Source organism: Strigops habroptila, chromosome Z, assembly GCF_004027225.2.
Source record: "Strigops habroptila isolate Jane chromosome Z, bStrHab1.2.pri, whole genome shotgun sequence".
NCBI classification, from domain to species: domain Eukaryota; kingdom Metazoa; phylum Chordata; class Aves; order Psittaciformes; family Psittacidae; genus Strigops; species Strigops habroptila.
Window position 1 is genome coordinate 99,686,406 of NC_044302.2, and position 24,263 is coordinate 99,710,668.

General features: G+C 40.8%; 1 protein-coding gene across 4 annotated transcripts in view; it reads right to left on the bottom strand.

Annotated features, from left to right (window-relative positions):
- DYM (dymeclin) overlaps positions 1-24,263 on the bottom strand; it is a 223,273-nt gene that overhangs the window by 197,075 nt on the left and 1,935 nt on the right. For 2 of the 4 annotated variants that reach the window (XM_030471039.1, XM_030471036.1), the window contains exons 2-5: positions 22,358-22,473; positions 13,820-13,996; positions 1,042-1,094; positions 295-388 (exon numbers count right to left, since the gene is read on the bottom strand). In XM_030471039.1, the coding sequence (XP_030326899.1) occupies positions 295-388; positions 1,042-1,094; positions 13,820-13,959 (287 nt within the window). In that variant the 5' untranslated portion in view covers positions 13,960-13,996; positions 22,358-22,473. Of the gene's footprint in view, positions 1-294; positions 389-1,041; positions 1,095-13,819; positions 13,998-22,357; positions 22,474-24,263 lie in introns of all 4 variants that reach the window. The other 2 variants (XM_030471037.1, XM_030471038.1) reach the window with 1 other exon arrangement.

Genomic DNA, 24,263 nt, shown 5'->3' on the forward strand with positions numbered 1-24,263 from the left:
GCTCTAAACCAGTAGCAACCAGAAGTTACACCACCTGTACACGAATGTGTTTGTGTAATACAGGATGAACACAAACAGGTCTTTTTTCCCCCGGTGATCTATTTACCTATTACACTTAATCTGTGTTCAGAAAAGCACTAGATACCTGCTCCTTTTCAAACAACAACTTAAGAGAATTCTAAGTTTTGGTCAATGAGCATGTTAATTAGCAAAGTAAAAAACTCAAGAGCTAGCAGCAAAAGCAACATTTAAGAAGTGAAATGGCACACACAGCTTTTCTCCCCGGGCACTTACTTCTGACATTCTGCTGAAATTTTTAACTCTTTGGTTCTAGAAAGAAAGACTTTAATCAATGACCCAAGGTTTCCTGTTCGAGGATTCTTCTCAACTAAACAAGGAAAAATAAGATATGATTACATAGCATTTTGAAGTTGACACTACTTAGTTCAAAAAATAAATAGAATGAAACCAAATTTCAATGTCTTAAAGCACAGTATATGTAGTTTTTCTGCACAGCTGTTGTTGTTAAGATTCTCCAGTACATGCTTTACTACTCTGTAATTGTTCTCTAAACACACTTTTCAGCCTAGATTTAAAATAGCCGAAATGTGGAGCTCCCACTGCTCTCTCTTCAAGACTTATCTATAGCACAACAGTCTCCTGTAAGAGACGTGGGCAGATTTTCATAACTAGTTTTTACCTTCTTGAAACATCATTGATCACATTTAAACTATCCTTTACTTTCACTCTACAATTAATTCTCTCCGTTCACTGGTCAACTTAGAGGGCAGAGGTAAAAAAACGCAGGAGGGATGGATTTGTTTTATACCTTTCAGTTATTTCAAGCTCTACAAAACAATTGACAATGGAAGTTTCTAAAAGTCAGGGATATACATAATCCAGGATATATATAATACAATCTTTACACTATTACACATGGAGGGAAAGTTAGGTATATTAAAGACGTGGACGTGCACACGAATGCTGTTTCTTAATTTTTCTGATAAAGCACATGGAAAAAAAGATGTCACAAATTCTCACCTAAAGACTTGCAGACTGAGACTGTGGCTTCTTCCAAGAGCTTTAAGTCAGCACTAGGAGAGTGAGAAAAGAAAATAAAAATGGTTACACAAGCAATTGGTTTCCTGTACTTGAAGCGAAAATTCACTAAAAAACAGTAGTAAAATATTTCTGCGAAGCACCTAATTTTGCTGATCCATCAGCAACAGGACAAGGGGTGATGGGTTTAAACTAGAACAGGGGAAGTTCAGGTTAGATCTTAGGCAGAAGCTCTTCCCTGTGAGGGTGCTGAGGCGCTTGCACAGACTTTTCCCAGAGAAGCTGTGGCTGCCCCATCCCTGGCAGTGTTCAAGGCCAGGTTGGACACAGGGGCTTGGAGCAACCTGCTCTAGTGGAAGGTGTCCCTGCCCGTGGCAGGGGCTTGGAGCTGCATGAGCTTTAAGTTCCCTTCAACTCAAACCATTCCATGATTCTATGATTAGCTGGTTTACATAGATATCACAGAAACACAGAGTGGTTGAGGTGAGAAGGGACCTCTGGAGGTTGGTCACCTTGTCCAATCTCCCTGCTCAACCAGGGCCACTTAAAGCTGGTTGCCCAGGAACACAATGGGGTGGCTTCTGAGTTACTCCACAACCTCTCTGGGGAAGCCATTCCTGTGCTCAGTCACCCTTGTATCAGGCAGCACAAGATGCATTTGAAGTACAGTTACTATAATACAGGAAACCAATATTCAAAACGTTTGCCAAGGTGAAATGATGACACTACATCCTTCATATTGCTACCATCTTTGTGGCTTCAATGCTACAGGTTGGGGGAGAAGTGATTCAGAACAGCCCTGTGGAGAAGGACTTGCGGGTGTTGGTCAATGAGAAACTGAATATGAGCAAGCTTCAGTGTGCACTTGAGCCCAGAAACCACCCGTGTGCTGGGATTCACCAAAAGCAGCGTGAGCAGCAGGTCAAAGGAGGTGATCCTGACCCTCTACTCTGCTCTGGTAAGACCCCACTCGCAGCACTGTGTGCAGTTCTGGTGTTCTCAACATATGAAGGACATGGAGCTGCTGGAGCAAGTCCCGAGGAGGCCACGAGGATGATCAGGGACTGGAGCACCTCCCGTATGAAGACAGGCTGAGAAAGTTGGGGCTGTTCAGCCTGGAGAAGAGAAGCTGCGTGGAGACCTCAGAGCAGCTTCCAGTGTCTGAAGGGGGCTACAAATATGTTGGAGAGGGACTCTTCATTAACGACTGTAGTGATAGGACAAGGGGTGATGGGTTTAAACTTAAACACGGGAAGTTCAGGTTAGATATAAGGAAGAAGTTCTTTATTGTGAGGGTACTGAGGCGCTGGCACAGGGTGCCCACAGAGGTGGTGAATGCTCCGTCCCTGGCAGTGCTCAAGGCCAGGTTGGACACAGCCTTGGGTGACATGGTCTAATGTGAGGTGTCCCTAGCCATGGCAGGGGGGTTGGAACTGGATGATCTTAAGGTCCTTTCCAACCCAAACTATTCTATGATTCTACGATTCTATGCTGCCATGCTTAGCTTGATGCCACTGAACTTACACATCAAATGGCAACCGACAGAAAGAATTTGATTTTTACAAGAACTATAATATAAAATAACATCTTTTTAAGAATAATAAAGAATCCTCAATCTGACATTTAACCTCAAGCTAAGCACCACTTCCCTTTAACTAATGTTCTTATATTAATGCAACAATCACATCCGATACACCAAATTTTTCATAACTTCATTACCTGCCTGTTGGTACGCCCCAGTGAAAACCATCCGCTGAAAAGAACAATAAAGCACTAAAACAGAACTGCCAACAACCACTGAAAGTAAATACCAGTGGTGTCAAACACATAAAAAGACATTTATATACTTCCATCACTACAAACCTACCAGAACAGAGTAACTGAACCTCAAAAACGGAACAGAATAATATACGGGAAGTATATTTTTCCTTAACAGATGGGTAAAAAAGACAAATAATAATCAGATATTGCGTCCAATGCCACATTAAGCAATATGAAGGTGTCCCAATATTAACACCTAAAGGGCAACTTTTTCCACTGTTTCACCACCCTCATCATAAAAAAATCATGTATCTAGTCTGAATCTTCCCTCTTCTCGTTTAAAAGCATCACACTTTGTCCTACTGCTATAGGCCCTACAGCTTGGGATATCAGAGAAGATTGTAGAGCCCCTACACAGACTCAACTAACATGCAGTCTGACCTAGAGTAACTGCAGTCCTTCTGAAGTTCCCCAAATTAAAAGCCAGTCAAAAAACCCTAAACAGCTTAATGCTTGCAAATACAACACAGTATGTAATACAGGCTGAACAATTTCAGAGTGCATGCAGCTACATCCTTGTAATTAAAGGTATGAAAATCACCATCCTCCGAATAAATAGGAAAGTGGCAAGGTAGTGAAACCTAAGTAACTAAGCCTATAAAAGTCAGTGGTGTGGCCTCTGTTCAAGCTCTCCTCATATAAAAATATTGCAAAACTTAATACTGCCATAATTAGATTGCCAAAAGTCACTGTTGTTTCCCAAGCATTAAGACTTCTGAAAAGAAACCTGGTTTATATAAAAATATCAGAGACTGAAGACAAAAAGGAATGGTCCTGCATGCTCTCTCTCTGTCCCACCTGCTCAAAACCCTGTCTCACTAACCCCCTACAGCTCTGCCAGCGACCTTCTAAAAGGTACCGATGGAGGAATCGGTCCCCCTTCTTTCTGCTTTTAAATTTAGATGGTAATCCAGTTTACAGCACAGTCCTAAGAACCATGGCATCAAGCTGAGATTAACTCTGGTGCTGTGTGGGAAGCCCCTAAGCCAGCTCCACTGCTGAAAACCCATGCAGAGCTGTGCTATTAGGAGCTGTTGAGTTCGCCTGAGCTGCGGCCGAGCTCCTGAGGGCTGAAAGAGGAGGTAAGGATATTGGTAGAAACAGCAGCCAAAAGAATTACTTCAAAACTTTTCGAAAGGAAATGCTTCAAGATGGACACATCAAATAAATTAAGTTTTAAGATGCCTGCAAATTTTCCCTTGTGTCAGGCTAATTTTCTGTGTAGTGAGCTGACAGCAGGGACAGCTCTTCACCTACAGCTGAATACCCTTAGACAACTTTAGATTATGGAGACTGCCTTTTTTTTTCTATATATCAAATATCAGCATTCGTTCCTCTCTTATAAATTGCTTTTAAACACAAGTTTCAGAAAGAACAAACTTGCACTTTCACATACACTTTAAAAACACCAGACTTGCTCTCAAAGGTGGTCTCTTGTTTCAGTGCTAAAAACATGCAGGGTAATAAAAAACAAATGGCATAAAGCTAAAACACCCCACTACCAACTACAGACAACACAGTTTTCTAAGTCCATGTGAAACAAGGACTTTTTACACTTTTTAAAATACTACATTTGTCCATTTGGCTGCTTGTCATCAGTATGTATTCCTTCCTAAGAACTGACAGGCAGGGTGAATATTATACTGGACACCAACTCAACAGAGAGTTCTTAGTTGTAACCCAACACAATGTGACCCACATCCTGCTACCCAAAGATGCTGGGGACTTCTGTAATACAGCCTGATTGATTACCGTAATTCCTCCAGGACTTAAACATTAAATGCAGACATTCAGTTTTTAATTACAGTTCATTCATTTTGCCCCGATTTCTAAGCCGTTAGGTTTTAACGTATAGCATTCTTACAGGGCTTTTTTTTTCTTCCCTTTGTTAAAAGCCACACAAAGTCCTCTAACAAATTCCAGAGTTGACCCATTTCTACAAGTTGCCAGGATCAAAACCAGTGGTAAGCCAAGCAAGACCTTCAGATCTTCAGCGAAGCTTTTAACACTTGAGTCATTCTTTTTCCTAACAAAAAAAAAAGTTTAATGCTTGGGGGGGGGGGGGAGAAATACAGCCCATTCCCTCTTATTCCTACAACAAGAACTCAAAACTGAATTTTGCCATACTCAAGACTAGGCAACATCATCTGCAAAACTTCAGTTCACCCAACAGAAACATCTAGTGAGGAATAACTACAGCAGAACACCACCCAACACATGCACACTCAACAGTAGTTATACTCCTGCTATATCCCCACGGATGGACTCATGGAGAGAGTATAGCGGGGGGTACAATAAGCAGCAGCCCATTCCCAGCTACCCAAGAAAGCTTGGCAGTGGCTTTCTTGCCTTCACTTGGGTAGGAAAGGGAAGTGAGAGACGTGCAAAATGGTGTCTGCATGGTTTTTTGTGCTGTGAGGACAGGAGATAACATTGCATGAACACTTAGGCAGAAAATGCCAGAGCAGGATTCATAAAGGTGGCACAAAAGAAACGTGACGACCAGCTACAGTATTGACTTTGCTCTACAATCCCTGTGGAGATGACATTTGGTTAATGAATGTAAGAATGGAAACTTAACACTAAAACTTCCATCCCTTCATTAATCCACAGAGCAGCACTGGTAGCATTCAAACTATTCTTCAGTACTAATGACAAGAGCAAGCACTGACAGAGTGAAGCTCCTTCACTGCACTGATCACAGATAAAAGGTCCAATCCTCTCTGAAAACCCTCGCCTAAAGAACACAAACTGCCTTGTTGCCAAACATATGTGTATGCATATACATAGATACGTATTTTAGGAGCTTGCTATTTGGGATGGTGAGAAAAAAAAGTCTAAAATGCAGCTAAACTGATCCCCATCAACATATTACATTTAGCTGTAATGGTCCAGGGGGGATCCAGGAGAAAACAACCTTTCAGGAAGAAAAAAAGGAAAAAATCCCACACACGTTCCACTCTGCAATTTTACCCACCAAGAACTGGGAAATTAAAAATCACACCTTTTCAGAACTGAAAGACAGCTTCTGAAAGAATTTTTTGTGACATGAAAAGGTAGAAGAAAGATTCATTACGGATGGGGAAGCAAAATATCCCCTGGTCTGTGAGAACTGGTAGCATATTCTCAAGAAGAAGAAGATTATCAGTTTCTAGCATTAAACAAGCAGCAAGGTAAGCAAACCCTTCCTTCTGCGTGACAGCACTGCTGAGCATCACTGGGAGAAGCCCACGCACCCCAGCAACATCCAGTAAGCCCTGCCACTGAAGGAGACACGTGGCAGCAAACACCAGCTTCAGGCTACCAACCTTTAATATTGCGATCACAGTGACCTGGGTGAGTTTGTACATGTAATCCTATATTTCAGCTTGCACAACCTGAACTAAACCACCTGCTTTGGGGCAAATAATACATATCCTGATCATATTTACCAGTTCTAAAATTTTCCGAGACGTAAGTAAAAGGTATGACCTTGTCTGGGGATTCAAACAGATTGTGAGCATAGGGGGCACAGCATTCAAAGTATACCTTACCGCACAGACTTGACTGTCTCATTTAGATCCAAGCAAACATGTGCGGGGCTGGATGGCTTCTCACACACTATAAGAAAAAATTCCAGGCTTCATGAGAACTCCTGCCTCATCCTGTGATCTGGGGCCAGCATTTCCAAATTCCTTTATGAAGCAAGAAATTATTTTGGGTTCTTTATTTTTTTTTATGGTGAGGGTAGGCCCATAGACTTCAGCAAAACTAATCAATAATAACAGCAAAATTTGCTTCCTGACAGCACAGAATTTCTTTAAAGAAAATTTTTATCTTGTTTTATTTTAAAGGTCACACCAGGTATCACACATCAGCTGTAGAAGTAAAGAGTAATCAAGGGTAACCCCATTCTGTAGGAAAGGGGACAGCACAACCACTACACTTACATCACATAATAAGAACTCTGTTGGGCAGAGAACTTCAATTAAGTTCAAACTTGCAAGCTCAAATACTGCCCATTTGATACTAGAGGTCACTTTTTTTCCTGATAAAAAAGTTCAATTCCTCAAACCTGTACTGTAATTTAAATACTATTTGGGAATTCAATGCACGCACCTCCACCAAAACATATGGGAATAGTAACAGAAACCAAAGTTACCTCTTTATACTCACAGAACCCCAGACTGGTTTGTGTTGGAAGGGACCTTAAGGCTCATCCAGTTCCAACCCCCTGCCACGGGCAGGGACACCTTCCACTAGAGCAGGTTGCTCCAAGCCCCTGTGTCCAACCTGGCCTTGAACACTGCCAGGGATGGGGCAGCCACAGCTTCTCTGGGAAAAGTCTGTGCCAGCGCCTCAGCACCCTCACAGGGAAGAGCTTCTGCCTCAGAGCTCATCTCAGTCTCCCCTCTGGCAGGTTAAAGCCATTCCCCTTGGCCTGTCCCTACAGGCCCTTGCCCAAAGCCCCTCTCCAGGTTTCCTGGAGCCCCTTTAGGCACTGCAGCTGCTCTAAGGTGTCCCCTTCAGGAGCCTTCTCTTCTCCAGGCTGCCCCAGCCCAGCTCTCTCAGCCTGTCTTCATGTTTCACACAGAACAGTGAAAATTTTGAGTTATTTATCATACGTACAGACAATGATTATTAACTAAGTAAAACATAGTATTGAGACTGATTGTCTTGTTGAAATTGCTCTTCTCTAATTTCGTAACTGATCTTATATGGGTTTTTTTTTTTATTTTGTTGGAATTTAATCACTTTGTAGTTACTGATCACAGTACATGGAATTTCTTCATCACAATTTTAGTTTGCTGTAAAAAAGCATGTTTTCAGTAGAGGTGAGGAAGAAAGGTAATTTAAGCAGTCCATTGCACAAAAAAATACAAAAAGAAAATAATCTTTTTCATTGACTGCAGATTTTTATTTCTGGCTTCACATCACCAGAAAGCTTGATTCTGTGGTCAGCTATTCTGGCTTATATTGTAAAAAACTATTACTTCCCAAAAGAAGAGGGAAGAAAAATAAAATACAAAGAAGGAAAAAAAAAAAAGCAGTGGAATTATTTTAGAGTAGTTAAATTCAGTTGCCTCACTTTAAATTTACCAACTAACTGTGGGCTAATCCGTCTACAGACTTCAGCAAACCTGTAATTCATAAACGACAGGGAAAGCTGCTTCCTGACAGCAGTCACCTTTGAAGAACATGGTTTTCTCTGCTTTTATGTTAAAGGTATCACACACAGGTTTCAAAGTGTCAGTGACTACTGTCAGAGTATCTCACCATAGCAAGACAAAGTATTCTGCATAGAAACTGACACCTACCCTTACTGTGATAAGAATAAGGCTCAAACCTTAAGAATAAGGCCCAGAAAACTAACCCCCTGTAAAAGAGAAGGAAAAAACCCCAAGGGACCATTTTTTTCCTCTCAGTAAAGCTTTTTTCTTTGCCATTGAACATAAAACTTAAGAATCAGCCCATTCAGTAAATCCATACCGTGGCAGTGCTGACTTCAAGAGACTAGTTGAAGGAAAGATGTCACAGAACATAAAGCTGCATATAATTTATTGTACCAATTTCAAAATGTATATTAAGGCAACATAAAAGTTGCTCATTTTTATGTCTTCCCATTAAAGGCTTATGCCCACTATTCTTAAACCAGCAACTCATTAATAACTCCAGGGAAGGAACAACGTGGAACAGTAAATGTTGTAATAGCACATGATTTTCAGCAAGTTCTGTGTTAGTTAACTCTGGTTTAAGTTTTCCATCAGGAAAGAACTGTAACCAACACCACCACTAAGGAGGATGTGGATTCTTGGTAGCAACTCACAGGAGAGTCAGACAAACAAAAAGGTCTGCCTAAACGGATTGCTAAAACTCCAAAGAAAACTTCACAGTTTTTGCTCTTAGCAATAACCAGAAAAAATCATCTAGAAAAGCTGTATTTTATTTTTCCAATATCTAAACACTATTCAGATTGGTAAGTCAGCCACCTGAAATGTAGGAAGTGGCAGATTTAAGAGGTTTCATACGATTTTAATTCAGCTCCCACGAGTCTGTTCTGTGCAACAAATAAAGAACCATAAAGGAAAAAAAATGAACATGCAGGAGTGTGAATTTAGACCACCACGTACTTCCTAATGGACGAAACCAGAAATTTCTCAGCAGACACTTCTGTAGCCTGAGAGGATTTTACCTTCTCAGCATCCATGACCTGCTTTACAGAACAAGGTATCACAATACGCTTTTTACAGTGAAAAGCATCAGGCAAGTCAAAACTGAATTGCTGACAGCTTCTCCTTATACTATCACTTGTGCATATACATATTAGTTATCTCTTATGACTCCTAAATTGTGTAAGGCTGCAGTGGCTTTATCTGCCAAACACCGGAGACTGGCTCTGGCTGTTACCATCACTCATGCGAGGGGAGTCACAGGCAGCGAGCAGGGATTCGCTGTCAGCTCATTTCTAACTGCCGATGGCTGATTCATCATCGGGGTTTGTGAATGCACAGACCAGAACTACACCCACTTAATATTCTGTCTTACTATGTGCTTAACTACTAAGAAAATCAACATTATGAGAGGAAGAACAAACAGCCCAGAAAAGCAGAATATTACAGCCAGCTCTGCTTTGATCACACACTTTCACGTTCGTTTTTGGATGGAACAGCAGGTTTAAACAATCCCACGTTTTAACCCAACAGTCTGCTGTGCCCCAAAAATCAATCTCTCATTGTGCCAGGATTGTTTCGTGGTGCCATGCTATGAATCACTCTAGAGAATTAACTTGGCTGAAAAAATATACGCTTCTTTTTGCTCTGTTGTTTTTTTAGACAGATTAGTTTCTTATTAAACCCACAGCAGACCTGAATAAATACTGGAAAGGACAGTGAAAGGGCAAGGGTGTCTTGAATCAGTGCTGCTGACAGAGACACAGCAACTTCACAGTTAGTAGCACTGGTATTTGGCAAACTTCATTCCCCCCTGCAAATCACCTTGTGTTCTTCACAGAAACAGATGAAAAAGCTAACTGGACTGAAAAAAATAAATCTAGTAAAGGAGACGTGGCTGAGTAAGTGAGTAATGCTAAAGAACTATACATGGAACCACAAAGATTGACATTAACACATATGATCAGGTAGGGGTTGGGAGAGAAAGCAAAAGAGAGAACCAGGATCATGAGAAATGGATGGGTAGAGGAAGAGATCAACCAAACTGAAAGGGGAAAGAGATAAAAGCAAAACAATGACAAAGAAAGAAAAGAGTACGAAGTGCTGAGAAAAGTGAAGCATAAGAAAATGAGGACAGATATTAGAGCAAAGAAAGCAGTGCCATTAAAAATACCATCAGACACGTTATCACACTTTCACCTTTCTCAGATTAGAAAGACAGTAATTCACCAACTACCGAATCAAGACCCTGGGCTTCTGATTTGGGGGATTAAAGAACTATTGTTCCTCAAAAGATACAACTCAGTCTGACAGCCCGAAAGATTCTCCTTTGGCAGCTGTACCTGGACTAATTCAGAACAGCTTCCACAAAGCAAAGAACTATCCACACATTAAAAAGAGAGAAAGCATGCACTGGAGAGTGTTAAAAATCTTACTCACACACACCGATTCAGGTTTCCCTTCAATGTATCACAAGTACCCTTTCATCTTCCTTGCAGATACTGGTTCCTTGCCATGGGCAGGGTTACCTGACAGCAAGGTGAATCTGTTGGGCATCAGTTGCTGAAAGGAGGCAATCTACCCTGGCCCCACCATCTCCCAAATATTGAGTTTTCAATGGGGTTTTTTTGCTGCTGCTTGCTTTCTCTGCTACTGTGCATTTTCCTACTGTCTTCTCACAGAATCATAGAATAGTTCAGGTTGGAAAGGACCTTAAGATCATATAGTTCAAACTCCCTGCCATGGGCAGGGATGTCTCACACTAAACCATGTCACCCAAGGCTCTGTCCAGCCTGGCCTTGAACACTGCCAGGGATGGAACATTTATCCACTTCTCTGGGCACCCTGTGCCAGCGCCTCAGGACCCTCACAGGGAAGAACTTCTTCCTTATATCTAACCTGAACTTCCCCTGTTTCAGTTTAAACCCATCACCCCTTGCCCTATTGCTACAGTCCCTGATGAAGAGTCCCTCTCCGGCATCCTTGTAGCCCCCTTCAGATACTGGAAGGCTGCTCTGAGCATGTTTTCCTCCTCCTCTTTCCCTACAGTACTGCCATACATCAAACAAAAGTATGTCCAAAGCAGCACCCAGAGAATACAAGCCTCTTCTCCCTGGGGATCAGATCAGCCCCCTCTTTGCAAAAATCTAAGCAAGCTGGATAGATCTTTTACTCTTGACCATCACCAATTACCTCCAGGAAAACAATACACAACATTTATATGATTCCCAGTAACATCTGCCAAGAGTCCCTAATTTTGCAACACAAAACTAGAAAAAGTGTAATTTGAAAACAGAATAAAACTTTAAAAATCTGTACTGTTTGACACATGAAAACCGGCTCCTTTCCACAACAGTCCTAAACTGCCACCTTGCTCCTGTCAAAACTGTGACCTATGCTCAAGCCTCATTAAAAAAAAAGAGTTAAATTGGTATTTCACAAGATTTCAATCTCGAAAATGAACATTGACCTCTATTGTTCTGTCGCTGCAGGCAAGGTTAGCTGATTTAAACAATGGCTGAGGGCGCTGTGCAGCCAACATCACCCGGCATCATTTGTCAAATGGTTCTTTCAGGTAGATGCAACTTAATGGAAAATTTCTGTTTCCTTCCAATTAAGCGGCACAAAAGATGCCTCTCAAAATAATTCTCTTCTAACTGCTAGGTAAGAGCACCATCTGGTGGTCACATAATTAAACTGTAAACATGCTTTCAGATCCGGTTTTTTGTTTGCTTTGGTGCTTTTGGTTTTGGTGGGGTTTTGGGGGGGGGGGGGATGGGGATGTTTTGGGGGTTTTTTTAAGCAAACTTACTCTGCACTGGATCTGGGTCCATGAGATAGGCTCAAAAAAGCTGCAAAGCAAGCTACTGGTGGGTGAGAGAGGAGCAGAACAACTGAAATTGCTGGGGTTTTATATATAACTATTTCCGCCTAAAAACAAAACAAAACTATATAGCATTACATGGCTTCTTAGAATATTTTCCATCTTCATAGAATCATCATATTATCCTAGAACGGTTTGGGTTGGAAGGGATCTTAGAGCTCATTCACTTCCAACCCTCTGCCACAGGAGGGACACCTTCCACTAGAGCAGGTTGCTCCAAGGCCCTCCTTGAACACTGCCAGGGATGGGGCAGCCACAGCTTCCCTGGGCACCCTGTGCCAGCGCCTCAGCACCCTCACAGTAAATTCTGCTCGTTATGGGTATGCTGTAATTAATTCTTATGTCTTCAGGGATCTTGTAGAAAAACCATCTGCTCCCTCACCCACCACCAGTTACGTACTGCCCCCTACCAGCTTTACAACACTGCACCTTCCCGCTGACCTCCTGCTGTTCTCCCCATGCAGAAGCCAAAATCCTTCCTCCTCCTCGCTCTTTACAAAAATAACGCCCGGCATGTGCCTCCCAGTTGTTCACCTTAACCATTTTCCCTCCCAGTTGTGTGAACTTTCACTTACTCTCAGGCACACAGTAGACGACAAGAGATTATCTACCTGGTCTGTGTTAGGAAGATAAATGTGGTTCTTTCCCTTCCAGAAGGCACTGTGCACAAGATACAGCACAGAGGCAAGCCATATAACATGTAAGCTATATCTCACTTGAAATTGTATTCCATTTAATCATTAATTTGCATTCAAGGTTTGAGAGCTCACCAATGTGCACTGATTTTTCACCTTCTGAATAAAGAAACCCTGAACAAACCAACCTTTGGCTACCAGTCATTTTCACAAGAGCTCTGTTTAACAACAAAAATCATCACAGAATCATAGCTAATATACAAAAGATGACAATAAAATTTGCCAGAACAGCTCTCAAACATATGTCAAATTTCTTAAAGACTGAAAGTATTCCCCATCTTAGCACTCACATATTGCGGCCTATTTAAACCTACTACACAAGTTGTGTTTAGCTGTAGTCTGCTATGACCCTGTATGAAAAAGCTAGGTCCTTTGCAAGGAAATACTGCTCATAATAAAAGGGGGTAAATAAGACATTCATTTGATAGAAAAGTGTCCGATGATACTGCAAACTAAAAAACAGTTTAAGTACTATTTAGATGTATTAGGTAATACCAGATTGTTCTTGTGAGACTGATAATCACCCACACAGGCCAATGAATTTAGCCATGGATGTGGGTTAACAGAAGTCACAGGGACTTATATTCTGCATTTCTGGAGATATGCTATGGATCCTCTCAAAAAATATTAGTTCTGTTTATACCTACACCACTCGTTAGAGTGAAAAGACATGCAGAAGTTGAATTTCAGATATTTAGAAAATATAAGAGACTTGGAGACAAGTTCCAAGCTTCTTTTTAAAATGTAAGAGAGGAGGAGTAAAAAGGCATGCAGACTAACAGCTAACACACAGCTAAGTCATGGAAGAGGTACAATTCACTGCAAGTTGAGATGAAACATCACACATTGGAGTCTTCATTAACTCCAGAGAACGCCTCGAAGGAAAACAAAAGGGGGGACCCCAAAACAACCAAAAATAACCAACCAAAAGAAAAAAAGCTGCCCTCAACACTACAGACCCTACTTCTGCTCTTTCCCAGCTACCAGGAGCATGAACAGCAACTACAGCTATTACGAAGAAGAAAGGAACCCACAGGAATGGAAGAGGTGGTGGGAAGAGCTTCTGAAAGTAGGAATAACTGTCCATTTTACCTAGGCATTTATACATCCCTACCTAAAATAGGAATAATTAACATAAACCACTCATTTCAGACTTGTCACTTCTGTAAATATATTATCGAAGTTTAGTTTCCCAACAAGCACTCTCTTACCTGTTTGTTGGAGTGGTAAAGCTAAAAGACAGCAGCTGATTCCAGAACGGATCATTCTTGGAGATGGGCTCTGCTCCTGATAACTTTTTTAAGTACTCATTTTCTGGAAGCTCACTGATGCTGCTGCTATTTGCTCCCATCTTCTTTGTTTTGCAAATACGTTTCTAAATCTTCATTTCTTCAAGGGAAAAAAAAAAAAAGATAAATAAAAAGAGAGAAACATTTAAAGTCTTGTGTACAAATACAGAATATACAGACCTAGAATCAGTAAAGCTTTAATTCACAACCTTGAACAATTACTGAAATGTAGAAAATAGGCGTAAAGGAAGATATTATTAAAAAGATTTTCTTTCAAAGAACTTAGGACAATACCATCTCTAGCCAAGGAAACTAAAAGTTACTATGCTATATACTTCAGACATCATCTCACTTGGATCTTCATAAATTACACTCAGCAATAACAGTGTCACAGTTATATCAATACCAAGGCTGCTACCAGTGGAGAAAAACTCCAGGAATTCACAATTTAAACAGAGGTGTCAAGTCAACAAACTGTTCAAAAAATGTATTTTCCAACTGAATATACATAGATAGAAAATTACTCCTGTTGTCGAGAAAGGGAGTCCATCATGCATCTAATTTCTGCATGCCATCAATGATCCACACCTTGAAAGCTGCCACCTTGCCAGAGTAAGCACAGTGGTTACCATGCTGCACAGTTACTCTGAATTAAGTGAGGAAAGGTACTACTGAATCTCCTGATATTTGTAAAATAACATGGTTGGTTCCCATGAACTACTTCAAGGGCAGAAAGCTAAAAAATTAACATATCAGAAACAATTGCTTTTTGAAGCAACACTGCACAAGTCGGTAGGGATATGCTCCAAAACCTCTTTTCATTACTTGCTGTGTTGTACTGGATCTGTGTGAAGAATGAGAAGATTTCAATTCTCCATGCTGCTCATCAGCACTTCATAAACAATTTAATTAAAGAAAATAAAAACACCACGATGCAATTAACTGTGTGCCAGGGATGCTCCTAAGCATCTTAAACCTTTCCAGGACATCAGCTTTAATAATCTCCCACCTTTTGAGGAGAAATAACCGTGACCAATAGCTTTAAAAGTTTGTATTTAAAAAAAGCAACCCCATCAAGATAAAATCACTGTGCAACATATTACTGTGTAACCTAAATACTCACTCCTCAGCTGGTGTAACACATAAGAACAGAGACAGCTATATTAGAGGCAGCAACACCTCCCTTGGCCTCAATAGGATTTGTTCCAAGAATTACTCCAGTACTGATTCTCTTAGACCCACATTTGCAGAAGCAGTTACTTCCAGAAAAGAGCATTCTAGTAGCAGTTTATATTAATATAGAACAGCATAAAAATGAGGAGAACTTACTATAAAGAAATAAGAGATGCCATGAAAAGCTGAAATCACAGAATAATTTGGGTTGGAAGAGACATTCAAAGGTCATCTGGTCCAACCTCTGCAATGAGCAGGGACACCTTCAACTAGATGTGATGTTTGCAGCCATCACAAAGGCTACCTGAAGAACTTATATTCAAGATTTAGAGGGAATGCACAGTACCCGAGTATTTCAGAAACAAGAAAGCGCCAGCACAGACAGAGAGTAGAATACAGGATACTATTAAGTAATACAGAGGTCTTTAAAAGGTGACACCCCAGAAAAATGAGGAAAATGTTTATTATTTGCTAAATTTTGTTTGTAGGGGACACTATAGGCTGGGAAAATACCACTCCATGCTCCTCGCTCTCCGTTCCAGGGCTCCATCCTCCACCATCACTATTCGCCTCTCTAGTAGACAGTAAGATGGAACTCCACTGCTGTAACTCTGCCATCATTCACCCAGGGAGCTTTAGTTTTATAAGACAGTTTAGTTTCTACCACCTTCCTTTATATCTGACCAAAGAGGAGAGAGATGCAATGACCTTATAACCTTATATATGTCTCATTTAGCAAAAAACTCTGACAATACTGTCTATAGCATTTGCAGAAGTCATTTTTGCCATGGAGACTACCTGCAGGAACAGAAATATATAAGCAGCCTAGGAATAAAAGGGGAAGTTAGTGCCAGGGAATTCTATGGAGAAGCATTAAAGGATTATAAAATGTAATTAGTTTAAGAGGATTTCCAGAACTTTGGTTGACTGCTTACTCACAGAACAGAATGAATGCATCTTACCTACACACAAATTTTGCTGCCTCAAAGAAAAAAGACCAACACTCTGTGTACGCTACCTTTGAAATAAAGCCAATGAATACTGAAGAAATAGAATTAAGAGGAGAAACCAATTTTGCATAATATGAGGGAATATTGGATCATCACTTAGAAGTAGAACTGAGGTGCAGCTTGTACATGGACATATCAGCTCTGCAGCCCACAGTTTGCACATACCCAACTACTGCAGAATCAAGCACCAATTCCATTGGCCCTGGACCCATATTTTGGTTCAAATCCCCTCCAGCACCTCTGAATGATTTAAAGGTCTGGGGAGACCTTAGAGCAGCTCCAGTGCCTAAAGGGGCTCCAGCAAACCTGGAGAGGGGCTTTGGACAAGGGCCTGTAGGGACAGGACAAGGGCAATGGCTTTAACCTGCCAGAGGGGAGATTGAGATGAGCTCTGAGGCAGAAGCTCTTCCCTGTGAGGGTGCTGAGGCGCTGGCACAGGGTGCCCAGAGAAGCCGTGGCTGCCCCATCCCTGGCAGTGTTCAAGGCCAGGTTGGACACAGGGGCTTGGAGCAACCTGCTCTAGTGGAAGGTGTCCCTGCCCGTGGCAGGGGGTTGGAACTGGATGAGCTTTAAGGTCCCTTCCAACACAAACCAGTCTGGGGTTCAGTAACCCTATGACATGCCTGCTAAACCCCATGGCATCTAGCTGTGCCTCTAACACTGTATGTGGGTTAAGGCAATAGAGATTCCAATCTTTAGGTGACACAAAAGGTCAGTCAGTTTGGAACATCATTACCACTGTCTTTTTGAAACTGTACCTAATCCTCACTTATCCATGATTTTCACAGAATCAGAGACCCCACCACACAGAAAGGCAGCTCAAGGGGACCCCAAAGCCACTTCAGAAGACAAAGTTGAACAGCTTCTGCTTACTCATGTGCTGAAGTGGGACAGCCACAAGAAACACCAAATCATAGGAAATCCTCACTGTCCTGAGTTCAGCTGTAACAGTTATTTTTCTCTTTCTTATTACTCGTGCTTAAACCATCACACCCATTCACTCCAAAAAAGTCAGTCCCAACCGCAGAAGTAAATTACCAGTGAAATCTAAAATTTTCTTCTGGAAATACACTTAAAAAAAAAAACCACAAAACAAAATTGCATGGTTCATTTAAAAAAAAAAAAAAGGAAGAAAAGAAAAAAAAATATGTCTTCTCTTGAGAAGTATTAACCTAATTTTTTCCTTAAAAAAAAACCCAGACAATTTATTAGCAAGCCATTTGGTTTAACACAGTATTATTACCTCTATGCACCACAACTGTTTCTTTCCAAATAAGCTGGGAACACCCCCAACGAATCATAGCCTTGTCTACAAGTGTCATGCTTTATTAAACCCAACACCTTTTTAGTCCTAGAACTTGGCTCCACAATGTAGCAGCAGACCCTTCAGAGCAAACACAAGGGAGTTTGTTTTGCACATCAGGACTCATCCCAAACTCAAATAGCTGGGGGGAAATAGAAATCCTGAGTTTACTATTCCGCCTAAAACATTTTAATATCAATTATTAGCAATGGTTACAAGAATATTATTTTTCCCTCTTCAAGTTGAAAGCAATTCAGCAGTACATACATGCTGTGTCTGAGCCCATGACTCAAGGTACAGCATGTGTACTGCTGAACCTGGAAAAAAACTTGTCACACTCTCTAAACCTTCTAATTAAATAATTTTAGGTAAGTAATTACGGCTCCACTAGGTAATGAATCTCCTACTGGTCTCACAACTTAATTGCCGATGCTGACATTTTGCTAATCTGTCCAGTATAGCCAGCTCCCCCTTCCAAAGCTATCCTTGCCACGATCGTCTGTCTGAGTCTGCAGACAACCCGATTATATACAGATTATATACAGTTGTGGTTTGTTGTTTTGGGGTTTTGGGGTTTTTTGTTTGGTTGTTTTGGTTTTTGTGGTTTGGTTTAAGTTAGCACTTTATAAAGTGTAAGAATTTGAGACGGTCATGCAGACGACTTTAGCATCTGAGATCTGCTTTGTAGGTTGGGTCTTTAACACAACCATACGAAAATAAATTAAGTGGTGATGCTGTTATACATTTGAAAACCTAACAAAAATTTCATTTCCATACATAACAGCATTTGGTTACCTTCATAGTTTGCCACTTTATAAGCTAAAATTAATGGACATTGTTCTCCTTTCCAGCAAAGCAGCCAATGTCACTGTAAAGATGAGAACATTTGAGATGTAATGCTGCTTAATCAAGTGTTACCAAAGCTGCTGCACTGAGGTTTTTGGCCGATTCCTATTTGCTTTCAAGAACTGCAGGTTTCAGACCATCTTTCACCCATAAGACATTAAAACGTCCCACAAAATCCTAACATAAAACTTCCCAAACAGTTATAAGATTACTGCAACATACATATACTGTTCTCCACACAACAGAAGTTACATTAACAGTAGGTATTATTCAGCTCCAGTATTTGAATTTTACTGTCCATGCAATATATTTGAATTCTGTCTACTCATTTATATGATGATAATATTTACACCTAAGGATCAAATGCTTTGTGGACTAAGTATCACACACAACACATACCTACACAACTAACAAACAGATACTGCATTAACAGTTAAAGAACAGTCTGACAAAACCTAAGTTACACCTTGTAGATGTATATTCACGTGCACAATCAGTTAGCAGTCTACAGTAGCTGCACAGCCCTCGGGTTTGTTCACAGGAAACATCTGTTTAATGTCTTTTATCCTGCTTTACTAGAGCAGGGAAAGCTGCAGTAAACCAGAAGCCCTGATTCTTTTGACACCTTTATTAAGCTCCTCAACTTCCTGCTCCCAGCAAACCAGCTTTTGCAACTCACTAGCCTATTTCTGTATTCCCAAATGAGAGATTTTATTCCTATTAAAATATTCCTATTTTCCAGGCAAGACACAAAATATCTCAATACATCTCTAGGCCCACTGAAAGAGAGGCAGTCAAACTAAATACAGGAGATTGGATAACTCCCAGCTGACCTCAGCAAGCACCTACATGTACTGCTTCAATCCTCACCCCTCTGCACCTCGGCTTTGCCAATTCTCTGCCACGTTTCATCACATCCCAAAGACTGCAGAAGCTTCCTGACGAAAGAGATGTTATTTCTGTCCATCACTGAAGCAACACAGCCTGCTAGGACACAAAAGAAATCACAATATCACAGAACCCCAGACTGGTTTGTGTTGGAAGGGACCTTAAAGCTCATCCAGTTCCAACTCCCTGCCACGGGTAGGGACACCTTCCACTAGAGCAGGTTGCTCCAAGCCCCTGTGTCCAACCTGGCCTTGAACACTGCCAGGGATGGGGCAGCCACAGCTTCTCTGGGAAAAGTCTGTGCCAGCGCCTCAGCACCCTCACAGGGAAGAGCTTCTGCCTCAGAGCTCATCTCAATCTCCCCTCTGGCAGGTTAAAGCCGTTCCCCTTGTCCTGTCCCTACAGGCCCTTGTCCAAAGCCCCTCTCCAGGTTTGCTGGAGCCCCTTTAGGCACTGGAGCTGCTCTAAGGTGTCCCCTTCAGGAGCCTTCTCTTCTCCAGGCTGCCCCAGCCCAGCTCTCCCAGCCTGGCTCCAGAGCAGAGCTGCTCCAGCCCTCGCAGCAGCTCCGTGGCCTCCTCCGGACTTGCTCCAACAGCTCCTATTAAATGAGCACTGACACTGGAAAACCAAAGAGAGTTGATATCAGCAGCTAAACTATAGCCTCTCTTCCCTATATCATCTGTATTTGCTTCCTGCCCACTTCCAGAAAAGAAGGCAACAGTCAATAGACCCTGTAATTTAAATTGCAGTTAACGCACTGAAGCATGCACGCAGATATCTGAAAAGCAAAGTGACGCTGTTCCCTCCCTTAACAGGGATGGCTTTGCAGCTTTCCTTGCATATAAAGTGTTTATTCCACTGTACCTGCTTGGAGAATTGTTTTGGTGTTGTTAGTGAGGCTGGGGAAAAAGAAACACGCTACAAGAGATGTGACTTGATCTTTCTTCATAAAAAAAATTTAGTCATACCAGTATTTCACTCATAGCAAGAGATCATTCATACCCCAAAATGAGGTACAAAAGCGTAAGAATTTTGGGTTTACCAATTAAATTGGTAACATTTTGCTAAACAGAAGTGATGACACAGAAATACACGGCAATAAGAATTCATGCCTGTAACTGGGAGCTTTGGTGGGGGAGCAAAAATCTTCACAATCCTCAAAATTTAGGAAATTTTGCCCTTTTGAATCAGAGAAAAGCACTGAAACAATCTTTGATTTTAAAGCATGTTAACAAGTCAAAATATTTGAGCTATAACTTAATGCCTGGCAATCATCAAACGCAGTCAAGAATTCACATTCTTTTGTATGTCAGCCACTTACAACCAAGCAGCTTGGGAGATTTCAGAGCACAATTAATGCATCCGTCATGACTACAAATTAAAAACGTTTCCTACTGATTGTAAGTTAATGACTATTGCAGGAAAGACAGTGCTCATTTTACTTTTCACTGTACTGACTCGTAATTTTCCTCCCATTTTCTGCTGCATGCTTGGCAACCGCTCCTTTCTCCAACTCCCTTTACCCACACCTCCTAATTTTCCAAACTGAAAGTGTTCAGACACATACAGTGACGCCCCAAAAAAATAAAAGGTTTTGTGCAGGAGACAGGCAAGCTGTTTTTGTGAAAAATACAACATATGCCCTCTTTTAGAGAACCTGGTTGACCATGGAATCTGTCTTTGCAACCTGGAAGCAAATACCGTCAGCTTTCAAGATACTGTTCAAATTGCCTATTTGACCAATATTTAGAAATATCTCTATTTTTCCTCTACCTACTATTTTTCAGACTTTAACAAGTTTGATAGTTTCTGCCTGGGGTCATGAAAGTCTCCACTATATCTACAGTCTTTTAAAATATATTTTTTTGGAGCACAGGACACTAACCATTCACCAGGTACCAAAGCGCGTTTCCTTAAAGCTCAATACCCGAGGACAGATGTACCTTTGGACAGCAGCTAAGAAATACAACACAATTATGAAGCGGTCCACACAATGGTTAAGTACAAGAAAAATAAAGAAGACTCCATCTTAAGGTTTTTAGGTAGCTGTCAATGAAAATTATCTGACTTGACCACTCTTCACTCTGCCGGATGAACAAACACAGCATCTTTTTTCATCCTCCTGTAACTTGTTCCAGTGCCTTCCTCTTCTGCAGCAAGAGCAGCACTGCATTGACATTAGCGTGGTCCTTACAGGTTCCACTGAAGCCTAAAGAGTCTTGCACACAGCAGAAATGATTAATCTTGATAGATTTACTGCAGGCAAAGAAGGCCACTCATAGGGAAGGCGAACAGCAGCTGTAAAAACCAGTGACGATACTGTGTTTTCTGCTCCAGTTCCTTTCCCACACCATTTTACGTAGGAGTCAGTCGTCAATAAAAGCCTAATTCTGAAGAGCACAATCTGCTCACTTCACATCCCACCTACAGGACAGTTGTTCTGCTCGCTGCTGAAGAAGGGATTTTTCAAGACCTTTTTGGTGAGGTGGATTTCAAGCAGAAGAAATGGGATATGAGCAGGAGAAAGGGGATGTTGCGGTCGCTGACCACGCTGCTCAAGACATGCTATAAGTCACCTTTGTCTTTGTCAGTTTGCCCTATGGTAATCTCAGAGTTTGCCAGAAAGTGTTCTGAAAAGCAGGTGACAGAAAAATGAAAACCTAAATTCTATAAATGAGACTGAGATGTACAGGTTATATATTTTCCCAGTGCCATCTCAGGAGCCTAATACATATTCTCCATATAATCACTAAGCAACAGGCTACTGTTGCGGTGATCAAATCTCCCGATTTTTATCACTAAGGAGATGCCTGTTCACTAATCTCAAAATAGCTTATTTCAGATGTACTACTGTCACCATCACTGGTCACCTTCAATCTTGTCCCCAGATGGAACTACTGACTCATAGGGGAGAAAAACCATCAAAACATTGCCCAAACTGCCCTTCTCTAAAGCTATACAAGATCCAAAAATGCTGACATAAAACTGACATTCCTTCTTACTGCTCCAGCCTTTTGCCTCAGAACAAAGCATCTGAAACACACTGCTGTAAAAAATATGAAAACGTTACATTATGGCACTGGACACCAATAAGAAAAAATATGTCTGTGGTAAATAATAATCTTGTTTTGAAGACCTAAACCCCAAAACTACAATATTTCCACCCACCATGTATTGGCCCTTAAATTAGCACATACTCACTAAGTAGGGTAGAAACCCATTAAGTCACACAACTGATCTACCTTTCATGTACCTCTCTCCCCTTACTCACAATGTTTTGTCAGAGGCAAGACAGCAGGAATGTGCCAAACCTCCTGAAGGAGCTTTTCCTGACAGGACACAAATGCCACAGACACCTGTTAAGAAGTTCAGAGAGCTTCAATTTCACTTTTGAAGGTAAATAGGCATTTATAGCATTTAAGTACTTCTTTGCCCAATTTACATACATTCAACAAAACATATCTTTAGTTCATTAATATAAAATCCCACAAGATCTGTTAGGGACTCTTTAATTTTGTCCATTTTTAATGCTGCTAGTTGCGCTCCCACACTAAAACACGGTACTTGTGTGGCTAAACCTCCCTGAAGGTTCAAAAGCCTCTAAAATTTGCCAGGAACTAACAAAAAATTCAAGCTGTAAAAAATATAAAGATCCTTTTCCTGACCTCCTACATATTTCCAGTCATAGCATTTTATTAAATAATTACTGCACCTAGCCTACCAATTTGAGAGTGGAATGACAGCACCAGTTTCAGAAATACATCCTGTCATAGCGGGAAGAAGAGGTGGTGTGGGGGCAACTAAAGAAATAAAATTACCTCTATCCTTACTCTTACATTCCTACGTGCCAAGTAAAAGTCAGAACTCAAACACAGCGAGTGTTTTCTGGAAGACATGCAGAGATAATTTCTTTAATTTGATTAGCAAAACACCATTAGGAGGGAGGAAGGCTGGGCAAGCACTGTGTAAAAGGCTCCACTTTTCTCCATCTCTTAAATAACTACTACAGGTATATAACATATTTTTCAAAAGCTTCAAGTAGTGTAAATTCAAATACTAATCCTGCTCTTTGCAGTGGGCAGGTATTTCTTTAAAGGTTTCATTTGCCCTCACCAGTGACATTCCTGCTGCTTGCAGGACAGCTATACTGGAACTATAAAATGAGAGGAACAAATTGAATTTTAAAGAGGAATATAAATGCAATAGGGAGCTTAAAAAATAAATCAGGAGTACGCACAATCCATGCAGAGACCTGACTTTACAGCTTAAGAATATCCTGTATATCAGTACCAATATTTCTGCTTCAATCGTAACTTTTTCCAGTGGCCAAAAAGACACTTTCGTTACCACAAATACAGCAATGGTTTTCAAAAGCACAGTTTTACACTAACTACATAATAATCTATGATGGATTATAGTCCTGAAAATTCTGTTTGATATGGAAATGTTTTATGATTATTGATGAATTTGCCCCCCCTTTACTTTTTAATAATCATTATACCTACCTAAGAAAGAACTTATAGTAATTCATTCATTTCTACCATAATTAAAATGGGCAGCTGGGTTGGATATGACACACGTCATGCTAAACTTAACAAGATTTCATAATCTACATAGCTAGTAGGATGGTACAGTTATCTCTTTATGGAAGGGATGTTAAAATTACTGTTACACGTACTTAAGCTTTTCTTCCTATTTCACTTTCAAACATAAATAAATCTTGTCTAACAGCCAAAATGATGTTTTAAAAAGAAAAATAAATTGACCTCCTTTTAAGCTTCAAAAAGATGCTTAGATGTTCATTAAAAGGTCTGCTTTTTTTTTTTTCTTTTATACTGGTAGATTTTGCTGTATTTCAAAGCTTATACAATTATTTTGGCATCTGTACTCTTCCCATAATTGAGCATTATGCATATTTTTCCAACAGAGCTATTTGTCTCCGCTTTAAATGTTTCCCACAGATAGAAATCTATCTACAGCATAAAAAAAAAGCATGTTGTACAGAAGGCCAAATCTGGTTTGCATGTATACCTCATTTTATATGATACGACACATCGTGATTTATCTCACCTATCTCCAGCGTCTGCTGCAAATGGCATTATACTCGCCAAAGTGTGCAATTACCACAAGGTGCAATGGGCTTTCC